At 48.7% G+C, this 20,762-nt stretch overlaps 1 protein-coding gene across 1 annotated transcript; it reads left to right on the forward strand.

The window, feature by feature from the left end:
- Positions 1 to 589: 589 nt before the first annotated feature.
- Positions 590 to 20,573, forward strand: PGD (phosphogluconate dehydrogenase). The gene is made up of 10 exons (XM_044671267.1): positions 590 to 711; positions 2,466 to 2,541; positions 3,036 to 3,215; positions 7,177 to 7,242; positions 9,038 to 9,156; positions 12,484 to 12,553; positions 14,396 to 14,530; positions 15,938 to 16,127; positions 19,559 to 19,689; positions 20,355 to 20,573. The coding sequence occupies exons 1-10, from the start codon at positions 704 to 706 to the stop codon at positions 20,490 to 20,492; spliced, it is 1,113 nt and encodes a 370-aa protein (XP_044527202.1). The 5' UTR covers positions 590 to 703; the 3' UTR covers positions 20,493 to 20,573.
- The last annotated feature ends 189 nt before the right edge of the window (positions 20,574 to 20,762 follow it).

The following is a 20,762-nucleotide window of genomic DNA, read 5'->3' on the forward strand; positions in this document are numbered from 1 at the left end:
CAGTTCTCTGATGCTGGCTCACAGTTGCAACCTTTGCGCCCTCCTGCCCTACAGACTTTTATCTAGCTCTTGGTCGCAATATTCCTGAAAGGAAGAGCACTTGGCAGAGGAGATGCATGACCCGGGGAGAAGAGGTGACTCATCATAGTTTACCCTGCAACTAAGTGGAGTAACCCCAACTCGAATGCATGTTTTCTGCTCCCTCTACAAGGCATTAAAGTGTTACTATTCTCAGGGTAAACTCTAGGGCTTTCAAGGGATCATTCTTGGGCAGGAAAACTGGCTTCCAGTACAATCCACCTACAGCCTGGACTGATCAAGGCACGAGGATAGAAAGAGCGCAGTCCCAGGGGCCAAGGGGCGTTGACTGCCCCCACGCGCCCGCGGGTCCCTTTAAATAATCGATATCATCGGCTTTCTATTGCTCCGGCTCAGGTACGGGGGCGGGGCCGCTGAGCCTCAGGCGGTCTAACAGGCGCTGGGGCGAGCCAATGGCGTGGCCGTGCTTCCTCGACCCCTGTTCTCTGATTGGTCATCGAAAGAGAGAGAGGACGAGGTGCAGCCCTTCAGAGAGCTAGCAGAGCCGAGGCTGACTGATTCCAAGGCTGAACCTCCGACTAACCGCTTGTCCTGCCTTCGTTCCGGCCCTGCCCTGCCCAGACCAGACCAGATCAGTCCTGTCTGGCCCGTCCTGACCACCACCATGGCCCAGTGAGTGTCCGATCCGAGTCGGGCCGCGCCACCCGCAGCCCCGGGACCCCCTACCCCGCTCCTCTGCGAGGGTTGGGGGGCAGCTCCCCACGTGCCCGGGGTGGGGATGGGGAAGACCTCCTTCTCCCTCCTCTCCCAGCTTTCCTCTCCCCCTTCTCCTCCCCTTTTGCTCTCTCCCTCTCCCCTTTTAATCTTTCCTCCTCTCCCCTTTTCTCTCTAACCCCCTTCCTTCTCTCTCCCTTTCCTATTCCTTCTTACCCTCCCCTTATCCCCTCTCGTCCCCCTTTTACAACTCTGTCCCTTTCCCCTTTTCTTTTCCCCTTCCCCCTTTTTCTTCCCCTCTCCTCCCCCTTCCCTTCTCCCCTGGCTGGAGGACCCCTCCCCTACGCCTACGCTCCACTCCCAAGGGGCTGGGGGAGCCTGGAGGGAGAAAGGGATTGGGAAGGGACCCGGATCTAGACTTTAGCCGACAGGACAGGTGCCCTGCTGTCCCCACCCTCACTGCCCCCCTACCCCCCCCCCCCCCCCAGCCAGCAATGAGAGACAACTCACAGGTCTGAGCAGCCCTTAAGTTTTAGGAAAGTCTTTGGGTAGACGGATCTAGCCCCGGATATTAGAATAGTCCCAGGGACTATTCTGGGGACCAGGATTTGAAGCTTGGACCCAGCACTTCCCCACTGGGTGACCTTGGGTCAGGAAACACTTAGCTAGACTAAGCCTCAGTTTTCTCATCTTTGAAATGGGGATGATAAGAATCCTTGTAGAACCTTCCTTTCTGGGTTATCGTGAGGTAAAAACTTCATAAGCTTTAAAAGCATTGTATCAAGAAGGACTCATTGGCACCATTTTACAGGTGAGGAAACTGAGACTGGTTAAGTGATTTGCCCCAGTCACTCTTATAGTAAGGCTTAGACCTCTGAGGGATGGCAGACACTCCCTGCTCCTAAGCCTACACAGGCTGAGCCCCCAGAGTTCAGAGCCCTGGCCTAGATAAAGACAAGTATGCACTCTCCCTACCCTGCTTGGCCTTACTTACATATTGGGGAGACAAAGCAAGGACAGATAAAACTTTAAAAAAAGAAAGAAGGAACAAAAGCGTTATGCTTGCTGAGATTTTTCTACCACAGATAACTTAAGTACTTGTTAGTTTTAGGCAACTTTATTTTATTTTATTTTATTTTATTTTTAAAATTTTAAACCCTTGTACTTTGGTGTATTGTCTCATAGGTGGAAGATTGGTAAGGGTGGGCAATGGGGGTCAAGTGACTTGCCCAGGGTCACACAGCTGGGAAGTGGCTGAGGCCGGGTTTGAACCTAGGACCTCCCATCTCTAGGCCTAACTCTCACTCCACTGAGCTACCCAGCTGCCCCTAACTTTATTTTTTTTTTAAGATTATTTGGTAACAGTCAGACTCTGGGGTGACACTGGATGATTGGGTTGCTTAAGCAGGGAATACTTTCTAAAAAAAAAAAAGACTTCATTGTACCTAGTTATAAATAATAAAGGGAGAATCTTGACCATAAACTAGGAAAACTCTGGGGTGGATATCAGCAAGATGCACAGAGGATATAGACAGAATTTCATTCTGCATCAGTAGAGAGAACGCTCACATTCATTAGGCGTCAGGTCCATTGGCATGTCTCTACTCTCAGGGTCCAAAAAAAATGGGGGTTTCTCAGTTGGGAGTGGGTTGTCTCTATTGACTTAGAGTATTTTGATATACTTTTCTCTGCTCTTTTCTCCCCTTTTCCAGAGCTGATATTGCCCTGATTGGACTGGCTGTCATGGGCCAGAACCTAGTTTTAAACATGAATGACCACGGCTTTGTGGTAAGTAGAAAAAATAATGCCTTTTTATTCTGGTGGCTGATTGTGTCCCTTAGCAGAGAATTATCAGATATTTGGATGTTGCAAACATTATTCTCCATTATATCATGAGTTGCTCTTTGAAACATTTTTATAAAAGAAAAAAAAAAACTACCAGTGCCCCTTAGTAGGAGGAACAGCTCTTTGGAGATAATGAAGAACTTCATTTTTGCTGAATAAGGCCTTCAGAGTTCACACCATGGGCATACTCCTATATGAGGCCTAGGACAATGTTGGAGTGACAGAGATAGGTCGGATCACTCTGGGCAGTCAGAGAGGCCTGAAGGAGCCTGAAAATGAGTCCCAGGGAGCCAAAAAGGAAATGGGCTTCTCTGAGCCAGGCTGCTAGGGTTAACCGAATCTCAGATCCTTCTAGCTGTAACTGTGTGAGTCTGGGAATAATACTCTGTTGCACCCACCTTAGATTCTGAGCCTCAGTCCACTTTCTTCCTTTGCAGGTGTGTGCTTTTAATAGAACGGTCTCCAAAGTTGATGACTTCTTGGCCAATGAGGCAAAGGGGACCAAGGTGGTTGGAGCTCATTCCCTGGAGGAAATGGTGTCCAAACTGAAGAAGCCTCGCCGGATCATCCTGCTCGTCAAGGCTGGCCAGGCTGTGGATGATTTTATTGTGAAACTGGTGAGACTTCTCTCGTCTCAGCTGACACTGGGCTGATCTCCTTTCATTTTCTCTCTCTTCTGCTCATACCCCCGGCCTCTTCTCTTCATTAGTCTGCTGAGATTCTTAGACAGACCAGAAGTGGACTGGGCCTTCCTAGCTAAGCTGTCCTAATGTTGATGAATGCTAATTAAGCCACACCCACACTTCTGGGAGGTATTCCCTAGATATACAATTTGGATGACTCTGAGAAACACCTCATTAACTGTAATAATAGTAACATGAGGGCTCTTTTGTGCAAGCTTTATCTGTGACAGACTCAGAGGAGTTAACAGATGTGGTTATTATCTCTTTATGGAACAACTGCACTGCCCACCTTACTTTTTAGACTTAAACTTAAAAGTGGTTCTCAGTATTCCCTTAAGTCAGTAATTCTCAAATAATTACCTAATTTATTATTAGTAATAAGAGTTTTATTAGTAACAAGAGCCCTCCAGAGGATGCACTTCTAACCCATAAGTTTTACCATCTGACACTTACGGGCTGTGTGCCCCTGGGCAAGTCACTTAATGTCTCCCAGCCTCAGTTTCCTCATCAGTAAAATGGGGATAATAATAGCACTTACCTCCTGGGGTTATTGGGAGGATCAAATGAGTTACATTTGTAAAGAGCTTAATGAAAGCTCCTCAGAAAGCATTTATAAGTGTGTCCCATAGGACAGCTCCTGTGCTAAATTCTGGTATTTGAGGACAAAAATGAAAACCGACTCTGCTCTCAAAGAGCTTCCATTCTCAAAGAACGAACCTGGATTTGGAGTCAGAGGCCTGGTCATTGAGAGCCTGTCTTGAGAGCCTGTCTTGCTATTCAATACTACTGGCCTTGAGCTGGTCACTTCCCTCTGGATCACATACTAGAGCTGGAAGGAACAATGGAGATCACCTTGGCAAACCCTTCATTTTACTAATGAAGAAATGGGCTCAATTTGCATTGCAAAAAAGTCAGAAAACGAATGCTAAAAATTGTTTCCAAAGGCAACTGGAAAAAGTACAATAAAGTCTTTGGGAGAAAAAAATAAAAAAGAAACAGGCCCAGACAGGTCAAGTTATGACGGGCCCAAGGGCACATAGAGAGACCCAGATCCTGTGAGTTTAAGTTCACCCCTTTCCCACTTTTCTCTGCCTTCTCTGAGCCTTCCCTTTCCTCGTCTATCAAAGGAGGAGCCTGGGCTGTCCCCTCCACTTCTCTCACCAGTGCCTGAGGGTACTTAAGCAAGCAGGACATTTTCGAGGGAAAACAGTCGAGTCTCTGAAATGAGGAGCAGTTATTTCGTAAGACAATAACAGAAGGAGCTGACAGCCGCTGAAGGCCTGCCGGGTATTTTATAGATGTCATACTTACTTGTGGCCGAAGGGAATGTGGTCTTCGTTCTACAGCTCTTAGGAAGCTGCGGTTCAGAGACAGGCCCTCTCTTCACCTCTCCAACCAGAAGGGACCTGGAGAGGGCAAACTTGGTGGACTAGATTAACGAAGGCACCCCACACCAGAGCGGCTTTACCTTTTTTTGGTCCAGGTCACCATTGGAAATCCATTGGAACCTATGGACCCTTTCCAGAAAAATGTTTTAAATGCATAAAACAAAATGCAGATGATTACAAAAGAAACCAATTATATTGAAATGTAGCTGTCAAACAATTAAAGTTCTAGTCAGAAATAATGAAGTCTGAGGAAGATATGGGTGCTGTGAGGAAGGTGATAATATGGGGTTTGAACATATTAAAGGGTTTGGGTTTTCCTCCTCAGGCTGTTAAGATTCACTACCGGCCTCTATTCTACATCTCAGAGAGGCAGGCTGGAGTTTCCACCCATTCCACCCTCAGCTTAGGGTCTGCAGCCCTTTGACTGGCCAAGATGCAGACACTGTGCTAGGCATTGGGGGCTGCCTGGGAGGGCAAGAAGACATGAATTTGCCCCCCGGGCACCCGACACTCTGAGAGGTGCCCGCCTGGTGTTCAGTTCAGGTGGGTCCATAAAGACTCTGGTCTTCCTTAAGCATCTCATTCCCCTGGCATGCCATGGTGCCTGGATAGGACTTCCCTTGGCTTGAGTGTGCATAGTATTTAGAGTTGTTGTGTGAGGTTAGAAAGGTTCTGCAACCACTAGGAAAGCCCTACATGTTCAGGACTCTTTTCAGAAGTACTGAGTGGCATTGGGTTGGGCAATTGAAACGTGAAAGGCTGGGCACCATTTTGGGTAAGCTGTTTGTTGGAAGCCTGGGCCTTAAGTTATACCAGTCAGTCTGCTCCATTGATGTTTATCTTCCTTGGGAAGGGGCAAGGAAAGGGACAATTTGTATTATTTGGGCTCTTTGCTGGGAACCCGTCTACCAGGCTGCCAGAGATAGTAGAGGGACTGTGGCATCTTGGTGAGCATGGCCTGAAAGGGAGGAGAGAGCTGAACAATCATTTTGAAGAAGGGACCAGAAACCCTGGGAGAAGTCTGAGCTGGAGCGGGATACTCTACCCTGAGCCTCCAGAAACCCTGGAAGTTGGTGAAGTTTATTATTGTTACCCTTCCTTCTCCTGCCAACCAAGAGCTTGTGGACCCTCTGGCGTCCCCACATTTGACTTCAGTGCCTCCCCTTCCTGACCCTCAGGTCCAAAAGGGGGTGGTGCCTGTTAGCTGTGGGCTCAGAGAATAACTTCACTACCTCTGAGTACCCCCTGCCAGAAAAGCCCAGCAGCAGCAGGCAGCAGGAGCTTTAGGGCCCAGTTTGGTGCCAAGGACATTTCCTTCTCTCCACTTGTGGTGACCACTATTATGGAAAAGGGCACGTTAGACCAGACCAGGCAGCCTCCAAGGTCCTCCACGTTTAACATTCTGGGACATTCCCAGTAAACAGAAGAGGCAGTCTCCCTTGCCTTCCCTCTACCTGATTGTGAGAGGGATAGACCTGGGGGATATTAGTGACCAGTTCACAAAAGGTTTTGCCTTTTCTGCCTTGGGGTTGGGGGCAGAGAGAGCATGTATTCAAATCCCACAGCTCCCCCCCTTGCTCTCACTAGTAACGAATGACCAGAATTCTGCCTCGAGACCTTTGTTTTGTAACTGTCTAATGTGACATCCTTATTTTGTGCTCCTGTGTCCTGTTGTTCCCCTGTGAGCCTTCTTTCTGTCTGCTGGACCCGGTACAGGATCCATTGGGGGAGTGGCAGATCTACATTTGCTATCTCCCTTAGTGCCTACTATTTTGTACATAATAGGAGCTTTAAAAAATGGGAGCAGGTATAAAGGATGCTGAGGTCAATGTGTGACTGATAGACAGTGAAGGGAGCACCTCAGCCTCATCTCAGCTTTCACAGGTCTCCAGATATTAACCTCAAAGAGAAATAGGCCACTAAACCCTGGAGCATCCCTATAGGCTTCATAGCAACTTAGTTTTAAAATGTCATGTTATCTGTGTTTTACTGAATTTTTATTTATTTTGTTAAATAGTTCCCAGGTGCTTCTTACTCTGGTTCAGGTCATACTCAGGAGTGTTGTGGGCCTTATGTGTGGCCCAAACGTATTTGATGCCTGTTTTAGATCATTAACGAGAATGCACAGCCTCGTGGAAAGAGTTCAGAGATTCTGGACCAGGAATTCTCATCCTGGGGTCTGTGGCTAGATTTCAGGGGATCCGTGAATTTGCTTTTTAAGTTTTAGAAATAAAACTTTTGTTCCTTTCCATCTCCCTCCTAAAAGGCACATGGTCCGGTCGGGTTCTCTTGCTTTGAGTTTGTAATAAGCTGCCTTGAACAGCTTAGGCTCCAGGGGGACCTTAAAGTTCTGAGCACAGTCTTGGAGGGACCATTTCCCCAAGGGGAATTCCAGGTCTAGACTTACCAGCTGGGTGAATCTAGACCTTCTTGGGACTACACCGTTTTCTCTGGGAGAGGCAGTTCTGACATGTAAAGCTTTCTTCTTAATGCTTGTGTCTTTGCAGGTGCCCTTATTGGAAGCCGGGGACATTATCATTGATGGGGGGAATTCAGAATATAGAGACACTACAGTAAGTGCTTCTCTCTCCTTCTGCCCTAAGGACTGAGAATGTTCCAGCTCCATTATCCGCTGCACTCACATTAGATTTGTTGCCTGAGGAGCTTCTACACTCTGACCCAAGACAACTTAGATATGTTAGCCCTCGGTGGTCTGGCGCAACAGGGATGCCAGCACTGACCATATTTGGTCATTCATTGTTTGGATTTCAGGCAATGGTTTTTTTTAAGGGGGGGGGGGAAACCTTCACATCAATTCTTAGATAGAAGAATGACAAGGGTTAGACAATATGGGTTAAGTGACTTGCCCAAGGTCACAAAGCTAGACAGTGAGGCCAAATTTGAATCTTAAGTCCTCCCAACTCCAGGCCTCGTGCTGTATCCCCTGAACTATCTAGCTGCCCCTCAAGGGATGATTGAAGAACTCTTTGGAAGTTACTTTTTTCACTTTTGTACGTTAATGTCCTATTTACTTTTTAACTCAATTACATGAAAAAACAATTTTTAACTGTCATTTTCTTTAAGTCTGAGTCAAATAGTCACTCTCCAAGATGGCAAGCAATCCAATACAGATTTTACATGTGTAATCGTGTAAAATGTCTTTCCATAGTAGCTCTTGTAAATGAGAACTTGAACAAAGGAAAGAAAAACGAAGAAATAAGATGAAGTATAGTAGGTCTCGGTCTGCATTTAGACCTCATCAGTTCTTTGGAGGCTGATGGCATTTTTTTATCGTGAGTCCTTGAGGATTTCCTGGATCACTGCCTTGCTAGGAATAGCTAACTCATTCATAAATGTTCCTCATACAGTATTGCTGTTCCTGTGTGCAGTGTTCTGGTTCTGCCCGTTTCACTTTGTATCAGTCCCTGAAGGTCTTTCCGGCTCTTTCAGAAATCATCCTTCACATCATTTCTTACAAGCCAGTAGTATTCTCTCACCATCACATACCACAACTTGTTCAGCCATTCCCCAATAGATGGGCATCTCCTCAGTTTCCACTTTGTTTGCCTCCACAAAAAGAGCTGCTGGTACATTAATGTGTTTGCAGTAACAATTTCCTTTCCTTTTTTTTTTTTTTTTTTTAAAAACAGTTTATTGATGCACCACAACCTTCCCCCCCATTTACCCCTCTCCTTTGAACCTGCTCTTATAACAGAAAAATAATTAGGCTAAGCAACTGCTCCAGTGGCTCCCACCAGTAATGTCTGCAGCCTTGCTAACCCACAGTTCCTCACCTCTGCTGAGAGGAGAGGGCTTGATTTGCTCTCTTGTGATCCTGATTCTGAGGCCTCTCCTCCAGCTCCATCTATTTGGAGACACTCCTAGCATGCACTGTGTGAACAGCAGTTAAGCAGGCTTGAGATCAAACCAGAACTCAGATTTATTTGCTGGGGGGTCCTGTGGAGCAAAGCTTCCTCTATCCCACTGGTTCCCAAACATTTTTGGCCTACCACCCCCTTTCCAGAAAAAATATTACTTAGCGCCCCTGGAAATTAATTTTTTTTTTGAATTTTAATAATAGTTAATAGGAAAGATAAACGCTCCCCTGGATTGCTGCAACACCCACCAGGGGGTGGTAGTGCCCACTTTGGGAATCACTGCTCTAGAGTAACATTATCTTGTGGCTAGTTTTCTTTAACTTCCACTAGCTATGAGGCAGCCCATTCCAAGGCCTCTCCTCCTTTTTATCATTTCTACATGATTTCATGGTTCTCCAAGATGGAGTGGGAGCAGTGGGGGCCCTTATACCTATCCTCTTCCCTGTTGCTCGTTTGAAGTGTAACAGAACTCCTTTTCTGTCCCATTCAGAGGCGATGCCAAGACCTCAAGGCCAAGGGCATCTTGTTTGTGGGAAGTGGTGTTAGTGGTGGAGAGGACGGGGCCCGCTACGGGCCATCTCTCATGCCTGGAGGCAACAAAGAAGCTTGGTGAGTACAGGGTCCCGGGGCACACAGTAGGTGCTTAGTAAGTCCCAGGCCACTGTTGTTAAGTGGATGAGGAAGAATAAGGAGTTGTAGAGGTCTGTACCTCACTCTGGTGCCCTGGGCGTGGGAGGTTAAAGAAGTTTGAGATATTCTCCAAGCCTGTTGGTTGCTGCTTTGACATCACGTGGGCCTGCTCCCTTTCTCTGCCAAATTCATATTCCCTCCCCAAAAGATGCTAAAGCTGAGAACAGCCTGAAAAGATCCGACCCACCCACCCCGACACTAGAGTGCCAACCCACGATGGCCTGCCTGTTATCTGGCCTGGGGAATGGCCCCGCCTGCTTAGCTGCCTTCTTTGGTTATACAGCCCCTACATCTGAAGCTGGTACAGCGGGAGAAATTGGAAGGGATTTGTGGCATCGCATTTAATTGCCAGAAGAAAGAGATGTGGCAGGTTGGCCTTGAAAGAAGTAGGGATTATTCCTAGGACACGGGCATCCCACTGCACAGGAATGCCAGCCCCCAAGCCTTACTGCTCCATTCCCAGAAAGGCCTCCTGCCTCCTTTCCTCTCTGTTTGAGCACTATGGACCTCTGCAAATCCAGGCTCAGAGCTGCTCATTTCCAAGAGCACTCCTGCATGTCCTCCTGCCTCCTGCTAGCTGCCTCCCACGCCAGCCTGCAGCTGTCCTGCTATCCCCTCGCCTTGCCTCCTGGACTGTCAAATACCTAAAGGAAGCGAGTGGCCAGGGCTCATTCATGGCCCCAGCCCGCCCCCCAGCACAGGACTTGTCCCATCACAGCAACTCAGGATACATTTGTCCAAAGCATGAATGAATGCCTGGCTCTGAACAACTAAAGGGAAAGGGAGGGGAGGCTGGTGGCAGCGGGAGGTCCGGGGTAAGTCTAAAAAGGACAATGTGGGGGTCATAGACTTTGGAAGAAGATGGAGGGAGAAAGGGAAGGGGGGAGTCAAAACTGACAGTTACAAATGATTTAATTATATATAAAAATTAGTCTGAGGGAAAACATCACCACTGAGACTCCAGAAAAAAGAGACAGCCAGATACAGGAAGCCAGACGGAACAGAGGAAGAGGAAGAAATAGCAAAGGAAGGATCCTTGTGAGGGAGCTAGAGCCAGGTAACCTTGTTCTCTTTGAGAGTTTGATTCCCAGTGGTGCAGGATGAGCTCATCCCAAGCCGGCCCAGGGTCAGGGAAAGTTTGCTCTCCCCTTGACCTGCTTTGCTTTTGTCTAAATCCGGGGAGGTCCTTTAGGATGCCGAAATCAAGAGGAGGTGGGGACGGCTTTTCAGAACTGTCCAGCCAGAGGGAGGGAGGGAAGAAGGAGGGAAGGGATCCTCACGGAGCTCAAACGGTGCTGCCGGGGAGATAGCCACAAACTCTTATGGGAAAGTCACTGAAATTCAGAAATGGAGCACCTTTTGTGCTTACTGTTGCTCTCCTGCCAGACCTTATGATTCGCTTCACACCAGGCCCATCTTGCCCTGGCCAGGGTCCATTTTCATTTTTGTCTCTGCATCTCTAGTGCCCAGCTGTGAGCTTTGCATACAGCAGGAGCTTAATAAATGTTCACTTGATGATCACAGGGCCTTCCTCAGCAGTGGCCTAATGGAGGTCCCAAGTAGCCCATTGTTGACAGCTGGTAGAGTAGTGTATTAAAAATATATAGTTGTCTCCAAATTGTGCCCAGCTGGAGAGAGGAGAAGACTAAAGGGGTAACCATCTACATTGTTCTCCCGAATAACATGTATCTATTGCCTTGTCAACAAAATTGTCATTAAGGGAGAGTTCTCTGGGAGGGAGAGGGATGTAGGAGGAAAATTGGGTGATATAAAAACAAGCTATTGATAAAAATTTAATATGTGCATATGCTGCATGTGTCCATGTTAGTATACATATTTTTCATCCCTTTGTGCACACACACACACACACACACACACACACACACCTCTCGAGTTTTTGCACAGTCGGGCCAGGCCTTGCCTTTTCCCAGATTTCTGTTGCTGCCTTTTTATTCAGATTAAAACACTGCCTCAGCTTTAAAGGATTTCAGCTGGGCCACCCCTGAAGAGGGCTTTCAACTATGAGTTACAAATCAAAGGGATTTTGAATTGCTTTTGCATTCCCAAAAGCCAAGTGAGAGAAAGAGCTGGCAGGTCTGCGGAGGGACCTGTAAATTCTTTTGCTGATCTCAGTCATAGCTTGTTCTTTAAATAATTACTTCAGTTCCTTTCGAAATGTTTTTTTAATGTTTAGTTACCTTGTGTTTCCATCACTTACATTTCATAATGTATCATTCTCCAGCCCTAGACCCAAGCCTAACAGTTTACATGGCATTCCCTGTCCATAGATATTCCCTGCCCCTGCCAGGACCAGGCTTGGGGGTTCTAAATCCAGGGTTTGAGTTCTTTCTGTTTACACTGTTGCAGTCTCGGTATGTGGCATTTACTGACTCTGCTCATGGCTGCTCCCAGGCTGCCATCTCGGCTCCATACCCTGCCCATTTCACTTTGTATCGGTTCATGTGTCTCCATTATTTGGATTCTTCCTACTCCTCATGTCTTAGGGCACATACTCATATTTAGGTGGCAGCTCCTGGGGCTACAAAGACAAAAATGAAGCAGGCTGGTACCCTCACAGAACTCACATTCTGTTAGGAGAGATGACATGTCTAGAGAGAAGTAAATCTGAAAAATAAAGTAAATGTGGGGATGTGCTAACAACTGGAGAGCATTTCTTCCATTGAGAAGGGCTGATTCTTGGGACCAGCTGCTTCCACCAGGTCTCTTGACTTTAGTTTTTTGTTTGTTTGTTTGTTTTTTGTTTATTTTAAAATCCTTACCTTCCATCTTAGACTCAATACTGTGTATTGGCTCCAAGGCAGAAGAGTGGTAAGGGTAGGCAATGGGGGTCAAATGACTTGCCCAGGGTCACACAGCTAGGAAGTGTCTGAGGCCAGATTTGAACCCAGGACCTCCCATCTCTAGGCCTGACTCTCAATCCACTGAGCTACCCAGCTGCCCCCGCCTTTAGTTTTTAAAGTGATTCTCTCCCCTGTTTTGGACTGTCCTCTTTATAACTTCTGTCTCTGTGGTCCCTGAGAGCTGAAAAAGAGACCTGCTCAGCAAGTAGCTAAAGACCACTTTTTGGTTTGTGGGATTATCCTAGAAATTATTCCCTAAATGAGGGATCTTCTCTCTTCATTTGGAAGGAAGAGAGTTTATTCTTGGGACCATGGAGTGTAGGGTGGACATTTTGGCCCCTCTTCTCTTCCTGGCTACTGAGCTGACTTGTGTTCCTTTCCACAGGCCACACATCAAGACTATCTTCCAAAGCATCGCTGCCAAAGTGGGCACTGGGGAACCTTGCTGTGATTGGGCAAGTACTGGGTTGTGTCCTTACAGCTGGGGCAGGGGGCAGCCATAGAGAGCAAAGCTACCTGGGGCCATTCCTGGGTCCAAGGAGTCCATCTCTGGACTCACATTCCACCTGTGGATAATCTCAGGAGAAAGAAAGAGGTGGAACAGGCCACTACTATCTAGAATGACTCTGGGCTTTAGACTTTAAAATTAAACAGCCGGGCTCCAGGCAGGATTCTAAGACCATCATTATAGAACTGGAGGGAACCTTAGAAATCATCCACAGTTGGCTTTCGGGGGGGGTCACCCAGCTTGTAAGTGGAAAGCCAGCCTTTGGATTCCACTTCCAGCTTTCTTTTTCCCCATACCAGAGTTAGAGGATTTAGAGCTCATATAAGCACAAGAAGGCTGAGGCCAAATTTTCCAGGGTATCAAAAGAGCAGAGCCAGGAATTTTTCCACAGCACTTGGGTGCTTCTCTGGGTGGCTGTTAAAATGTGTCTTAACCTCCCTCCAAGGTCCTACTCCAGGTTCCAGAATAGAAGGCTGGCTGGATCCCAGAGAGCTCTCAAGCTTAGAGATGAAATATGTGCCTGTGGAGGGTTAGAGGGCAGCCTGCCTGGGCCCGGCCCTTCTGGGTGATCTCCCTTGTCTCATGCTCTTGGGCAACAAGTCTGCCCTGACAGTTAACCAATGAGCAGCCCTTGTGCTAAGCGAAACAGTCAGGGAAAGTCTGCACAGATAAGAAGTCTTGAGTCATTCTCATGGAAACCTTTGTCCTGGGCAATGGGTCACTTCAGGGAGAGACGAGCTGGAATACTTTGTCTTGGGGAAGGCCTGGGACAGCACAAGAGCAGAACAGAGAAGCTCCCACATCACATGCCTTTTCAAATCATCGTAATCAGAGAGGTGGAGCTGGAAGAGACCCAAGACATGACCTAGTCTGACCCCCTTATTTTACAGATGGAGAAACTGAGTCCTGAAGCGATAGAAAGGTTGGGAAATGGTACAAAGATCACTAGCTCTCGAGTAAGAATAAAGAAGGCAATGATTTATATTTTTAAAGTGTACAAAGCACTTTACAGATATCTCTTTTGGTCCTCACAACCACCCTGGGAACAGGGTACTATTATGACTCTCATTTTATAGATGAGGAAATGGAGGCAGACAGAAGTTACGTAACTTGCCCAGGGTCACAGAGCTAGGAAGGGTCTGAGGCTGGATTTGAACAGAGGCCCCCCTGCTCCAGGCCTGTACTCTCTCTTCACTACACCTCCAAGATGTTCAGAACCCAGTGCTATTGGCTGTAAGCCCCTTAGCCTCTCTAAGCCACAGATTCCCTACCTGTGAAGTGACAGGGTTGAACTGGATGACCTCTTGGGTCCCTTCTCACTTGCAATCTGTGACGTTAAGGGATTTTCTCAGTCATACAAGTACTAAGTGGCAGTGCAGAATTTGAACCCAGCCCCTGACCTCACAGGGCTCATCCCTCAGTTAAGAGACTATGCGGTCTCTAACCACATTAGCATGTGTTAAATACAAGAGATTTCCTCATTTTTGACTCATGGAAAGGCCCTTCTCATCTAGGAGGAGGCAGCTCTGGGAAAATGAGGGCCTTTGGTGTCAGCTCTCAGAGCAATGGGCAATCCAGGGAGGTCCTGGAAGTCTTAAATGCTGAAGATCTGCTCGCAGGATCACTAAGTCAAAAAGAGCTAATAGAACCCCGCAAGAGCCTGGCTCCTTCTTGCTGTCTGGGTTGGCTTCAGTTCTGCCCTCAGAGGGCCAGAGCCTTTGAGATTGCCTTTGGGGAAGCGTCGGCTTGCCTCTCACAGCCTCCTGGTTCTTGGTCTGTCCTCTGATAGGTGGGAGAGGAGGGTGCTGGTCACTTTGTCAAGATGGTGCACAATGGGATAGAATATGGAGACATGCAGCTGATTTGTGAAGCCTACCACCTGATGAAAGATATCCTGGGCATGGAGCACAATGAGATGGCCACGGTGAGTCTGGCAGGGGGTGTGCGGGAGCACACGGGCTAATGGCAGTGTGTCTGCTTTCTTTCTCTCCCTCCTTCCCTCCTCCTCCTCCTCTCTCTCATTTTCTCCCCCCAAATCATAAACTCCAAGCCATGGTAAGTGCTAGTTCTCTGTCATGGCACAGAAGTGAGGGACTAGGAAGTCAGAGTGTGGGCCGTGTTGTCTGCTGTGGTCACTCTCAGGATTCTTTGATTCCTTTTCTTTCTATCACGAGAGAGATTTCTCTCTGACAATTTTCCAACTGAGGGGTTGGAAAAGAAGGTCCATCAGCCTTCTTTGTCCATTCATTCTCATTCTCCTGTTTATATTTGATTTGGACTTGTGATTCTGCTGGGGTGCGCATTTCCTGGGGGGAACCTTTCTTTGCTACTGAAAACTAAAAGCCCCTTTGGTTTTGCTTTTTTTTTTTTTTTTTAACCCTTAACTTTCTGTCTTAGTAACAAGACTAAAGACAGAAGGGCAAGGACTAGGCAAATGAGGTTAAATGACTTGCCCAGGGTTACAAAGGGATCATCAGATTTGAACCCAGGACCTCCCAATTCCATGTCTGGTGCTCGAGCCATTGTGCTATCTAGACACCCCAGGAAGCTTATCTGTAAGTTACCCTCTCTAGAAGTTGCCTGGGACCCCAAGAGATCAAGGGACTTCTTCAGGGTCACTCAGCTAGAACGTGTTTGGATAGAATCTGAACTCGGTTCTTCCTGCCTCCAAAGCTGGCTCTCCTCACCTTCTACCTGCTCTGCATGTAAATCTCTGTCCTGCTTTATACATGGTGTCTCTCCCAAACCAATGCGGCCTCCTTGAGGGAAGGCACTGCTGCTGCCCATAGACATACTGTGTGCGACTCCTCCATACCTGTTTGGCCACAAGGCTTCTCTGACTCGTAAATAAAGAACCTTTTTTGTCCAGGGCTCTCAGCTTGCAAAGACTATGCCATTCCATCCCTAGGACTGTACATCTCATCCCCACTACACGTGTGGGGACAAAGTAAGGCTCAGAGAGGTCAGGTAACCTGCCTGGGGTCACACAGCTGAGACACGTCCAATGCAACATTTGAAACGGGGTCTGCCTCGACGCCCAGGTCTAGATTCCGTCTGCTTCTTGGTGTCTGGGGTCATTGTTATATGTTTCTGCTCCATTCTTCAGTTTATTCTTTTCTTACTTTGCATCATTTCATCAGATTCTTCCAGATGTGTCTTCCCCATCCTTGCCAGCTCTCTCCTGCCTTTTCCCTGACTGGGAAGCCTCTGGCAATGCACTCGTAGGATTTTAGAGGGAAAATGAGTTCAGGAGTGGCAAGGCCAGCCACAGAACACATGTTGCATTCCCCTTATTTTTAGTGTTTCATTTCTCCCTGCATCCCATTCTTAGGTGTTCGAAGAATGGAATAAGACAGAGCTGGACTCTTTCCTGATTGAAATCACCGCCAACATCCTTAAGTTCCAAGATCCTGATGGCCAACACCTCCTGCCCAAGATCAGGGACAGTGCCGGCCAGAAGGGCACTGGGAAGTGGACGGCCATCTCGGCGCTGGAGTACGGGGTCCCCGTCACCCTCATTGGTAAGGCCATGCGCCCCTCCCCCTGCCCCATCGTGACTCGATCGGCCTCCTGGGGGGACTTAAGGAGGCTAGAAAAGCCTTTGCGTCAGAGCTGTTGGCTGACTGCAGTCGGCTTTAGCTTCTCTGGATCTCACTTTCCAGCTCTCTCCAAAGTCTCCAAAAACTCCTCTAACTTTAAATCTAGACCCAGATGGTCTTCATCCCATTTGTTTTCTTTGACCGATGTTTATTAAACACTTAACTGGCACAAAAGTTTTAAACTGGGTAGTTGCCCAGCATGGAGGAGAGCACCTGCCAGGAGCTCTCAGGACACCTACAGGGCCAAAAACGGAGTTTTAATTAAAAAAAGAAAGGAAGAAAGACTAATTCAGCCCTTTCCTCCCTAGGCCACGCTAGCCTTGAGAGGAGTCCGGGGCCTGGGCCTGTGCTGGGTCTGAGGGCTCAGGGTGCCGCCCCTGCCTTGGCGTACACTTAGGATCGTTTGGGCGTCTCTGACAGGACAGTGTGATGGACGGGGTGGATGCAGACACGGGCTCCTGGCCTCCCCTGCCAGGTGAACAACCCATCTGGCCCGGCATCGCTGGGCCCGAGGCTCGAGATACGGCCTAATCAATAAGGGTGCTGCGAGGTCACTAATCAATGCTGCCGTTCTGGTCTGCGCAGTGGAGCGGTTCAGGCGCTTCCCATCCTCCATCCCCTCCTCCTTTGGGAGCCGAGGAAACGGGCCCAGACGGTGCCGTGACAGCAGATCCCCCGGCAGGCCACGAGCATTCATTTAGCGAAGCTCTGCTGGGCTGGGCACCGGGGATACCGGAAAAGGCCGGCGCTTCCTGCTCTCAGGAAGACGGGCATGTCCAGCGCTCTGAGCTCCCAAATACCACGGGGCGATGGCGGGCCCCTTGCAAGGGGAAGGCGCTGGCAGATGGCGGCGTTTGTGCCCAGGCCTTGGCAGCCCGCAGAACAAGGGAGGGGTGAGGGCAGCACGTTCCGGCATAGCCGACGGCCGGTGCAGAGGCGCTGGGAGAGGGTGCTGGCCTTCAGGGGGGCCGGGGGTGCTGCGGGGTGCTTGGTGTGCAGGCGAGTCAGGAAGGGTGCCGACAGCCAAACGGAGGGGCTTGTATTTGATCCCGGAGGTAAGGGGAGCCACCGTGGCTGTAGAAGGGAGGAGGTGCCACGGTCAGACCCACTTCAGGAAGATCTGGAGTCAGATGGGTGGAGGAGGATAAAATGGGGCCGGGCTGGAGGCAGAGGGATCAGGTAGAAGGTGAAAGGGGAGGAGAGCTGCTTTAGGCCTTTGTACCTCCTTGTCAGAGACCATCCGAGCCTGGCCAACCACGCTCAGGCGTGTGCCCAGGACCAGTGTTCCCCCTGCACAATGAAGGCTTTTTCAGCTCTCAACATCTACCAAGTTCTCCCTCCAGCCAGCAAAAGGATCAAATTTGACTTCTTTTCTCCGCCCTCCCCTCCCTTCTTTGTGTTTTCCTATTGAATCATGCCCCCACCCTGTTTGCCATTTCCTCCAGGCTGGAGACCCAGCCTGCACAGGGGCAGCTGCCTGCTTCAGCCAGAGCCAGGGAGACTCCCGAGGGGGAGGGCAGCAAGCTCTGCCTGTCCCTGCCTTGTCTGCCCAGGCTGCTCCGACCCCGCCCCATGCGGGTGAGAAAGCTCACTCAGCCTCGCTCCAGGCTGCTTCTGCTCCCCAAACCGATGGGGAAGTGCAGGCTTCCCCGGCCCTTATGTAACTGAGGGTGCGGCCCGGCCTCCTTGCGCCAGGTGCCTTACACATCTCCCCACAAACGCCAAGTCATCCTGCCTCAGCAGGGTCGGGGCTCTGGGCGGGGCTGCTCCTCTCTGTCCTGCCTTCCCCAGAGGAGATGCTAAGTGCCTGTTTGTTCAGGGATGGAGGCGTGACCCCTGCTCATTTGCTGGCCCCAAACTCGATCTTTCATCTCCCATTTCCCCTCGTCCTTTTGGATACCCCGATCTTTCTTCCTGGCCCCAGAGAAGACCCCAGCCTCTTCCTTTCATGGGGGAGGGGGGAGTACATGGAACATTGTATATATAATTAGATTTTTTTTTAATGGATTGATCAGTTTTTCTCCCCCCATCTTTTTATTTATTTATTTTTTTAAGTATTGGGCCTTATGGAAGGAAAAAGCATACAGGAGGAAATGTAGACAATGGAAAAAAGAAATCTGTAACTTTTTCTTTTTTTTTTTTTTTTTTTTTCTTTATAAAAAAGGAGGGAAATTAGGATTCCTTGACTTCCTTCAAGGCTCAGTTCCAAGGCCTTCCTGGTCATCAGTGATTTCTCCCTCCACTGCTTGGGTAATCTCCCTGAAGGCAGGCCCTAGGATAGGGTATCACATAAAGTAGAGACTGAGTAAAAGCCTGCTGGTTTGAATTTCTCTGTGGAAAGGGATTTTTGAGAGTCTCTAATGGCTCCATTTCATAGAAGAGGAAACAGAAATCATTGGATTTTCCAAATGCAGACAGACAGCAAAAAAGCAGGCATGAAAGGAATTTGTTCCATAAAGCCCTTTGAATCCGCATGTCAGTGAGAGTCCAGCACGGGATACTGAGGCTGAGTAGTAGAGGCTGTGTGGAGAACAGACGGTGAGCCCCTTCCTGAAGCCAGGGGAGCCTGGGGTCAAGTCCTGCCTCTGACCCCACAGGCGGTATGACTGAACTGGTCACTCCACCTTGGCTCCAGGCTGGTGGTGTCAAGCTCAGAGAGAAACCAGGGTCACTAATTGAGACGTCAGATGCTTCCCCGAAGGCCACATACTGACCCGACTTAAACATGTAACATTATAATTATTTAGGCTAAATATTTCCAATTACATTTTAATCTGGTTCCGGCCACGCCTAGCTCCGTGAGACCTGCGGCCTTTGGGTTGGACCCCACCCTGGCGTCTTTGAGCTTGGTTTTATTTTAATATCTTGAAAACTATTTCAACAGAATTAGTTTCCCTTTAATTCTGTGGTTTTTATATATTTAAAAACATTCGTCTGAGAAGGGTCCCATCGGCCTCACTCAGCTGCCAGCAGGGTTCATGATGCCAATGAGGTAAGGGGAGACCCCTTGATCAAAAGCTTTCAGGGAAGGTGCCAGCCTTCCTTGGCAGAGGGTGTCCCCTATACAGATAGCGTCCCAGGGCCAAAGGGGACAGGCCTTATCTTATTTTCCCCATAACTGCTCTTTCGATTGTCCACTGGTCTCCACTAATAATACCCGTACTTAGTTTGGAAAATGGCATCTGTTTCCTTGTCAGAGATTAACCATCGTCATCTCTGTGATCGGAGTGGAAGCCTGCCTTCTCCCCCTTGTGGCTCCCGGTGGCCATCCCTGCCCCATGGGTAGTCTTTTGCTTCGGCCTTTGTATCCCAGGCTGGCTAGTTCAATGTCTTCCCCTTGCTTCACTCTGTAGGAGAAGCCGTCTTTGCCCGATGCCTGTCATCTTTAAAGGATGAGCGGATCCAAGCCAGCAAGAAGTTGGTGGGCCCCCCGAAGACTAAGTTTGGGGGTGATAAGAAGTCCTTCCTGGAGGACATCCGAAAGGTGGGTCAAAGGATGATGGGTCAGTAGATCTTTATCCTGTACTGGCTGAGATAATGGAGCAGGAAATGCGCAGAAGACCAGGAGACCAGGCTATGCAGAGAAGGCCTCGCTCAGCCTGGATGCCCTTTGAGTTGTGTTTTTTACTTTTCCTGTCCTTGACAGAATGGCTGTCATGCCAAGACTAGGACTTTAAGGGCGGGGGGAGAGCCCTAGGGATGGTTTCTTCTGGCCCCTTCATTTTATCAATGAGGAGACTGAGGCCCCAAGATGTGATGCCAGAGGCAGGATCCAACCACGTCTCCTGGCCCCCAAGGACAGTGCTAGAGCCATCCATTGTGGAATCATAAAATATTAGAAACAGAAGGCCCTGGAGAGGCCCTTTTGGTACAGTGGAAAGGACCCCGTGGGTCTACCACATGTAGGAGGACCTTTGGTAAGGAGTGTGGCTTCTTTGGGCTCGTTTCCTCATCTGTAAAATGAGGTTGGGGGGGCCAACCTTCTAACACCTTTGGTGGGATTGTCTGCCCTTCTGGTCAGTCTCTGAAATCAGAAGGCATCACAGAAGCCCTGGAATCTCCAAAGAGGCCATCTGGCCGCACCCATGCCCACCCTGCAGTCCCAATTCTGCTTTCAGATGCCAGCCTGATCTCTGTATTCTTCCTCAGGCCCTCTATGCCTCCAAGATCATCTCTTACACCCAAGGATTTATGCTCTTGGGACAGGCAGCCAAAGAGTTCGGTTGGACGCTCAATTATGGTGGAATTGCCCTGATGTGGAGGGGCGGCTGCATCATCCGCAGGTGAGAGAGTGCCCTGAACTTCCTGACGGTTGGCCCACTAGTGGAGGCAGCTCTTCTCCCCATCTGAGATTGGGGACAGCCCCCGCTTTTTTTTTTTTTTTTTTTTTAATAATTTTTTATTTTTAGAAAAAATTTCCCTGGTTACATAAGTCATGTTTTTACTTTACCCTTCACCCCCTTCACTCCCCCATCCTCCGACTCACCCCTTCCCCCCACCGTAGCTAATTCGCATTTTCACTGGTGTGGTCAGTCAAGACTTATTTACACATTATTG

Source organism: Gracilinanus agilis, chromosome 3 (genome assembly GCF_016433145.1).
Source record: "Gracilinanus agilis isolate LMUSP501 chromosome 3, AgileGrace, whole genome shotgun sequence".
NCBI lineage: Eukaryota > Metazoa > Chordata > Mammalia > Didelphimorphia > Didelphidae > Gracilinanus > Gracilinanus agilis.

What these genes read in the sequence shown, in the direction of transcription:
- PGD (XM_044671267.1), top strand. An exon ending in CAGAATATAGAGACACTACA is followed by an intron (nt 7,243 to 9,037) that starts GTAAGTGCTTCT and finishes TGTCCCATTCAG; the next exon opens with AGGCGATGCCAAGACCTCAA. An exon ending in AGCACAATGAGATGGCCACG is followed by an intron (nt 14,531 to 15,937) that starts GTGAGTCTGGCA and finishes TCCCATTCTTAG; the next exon opens with GTGTTCGAAGAATGGAATAA.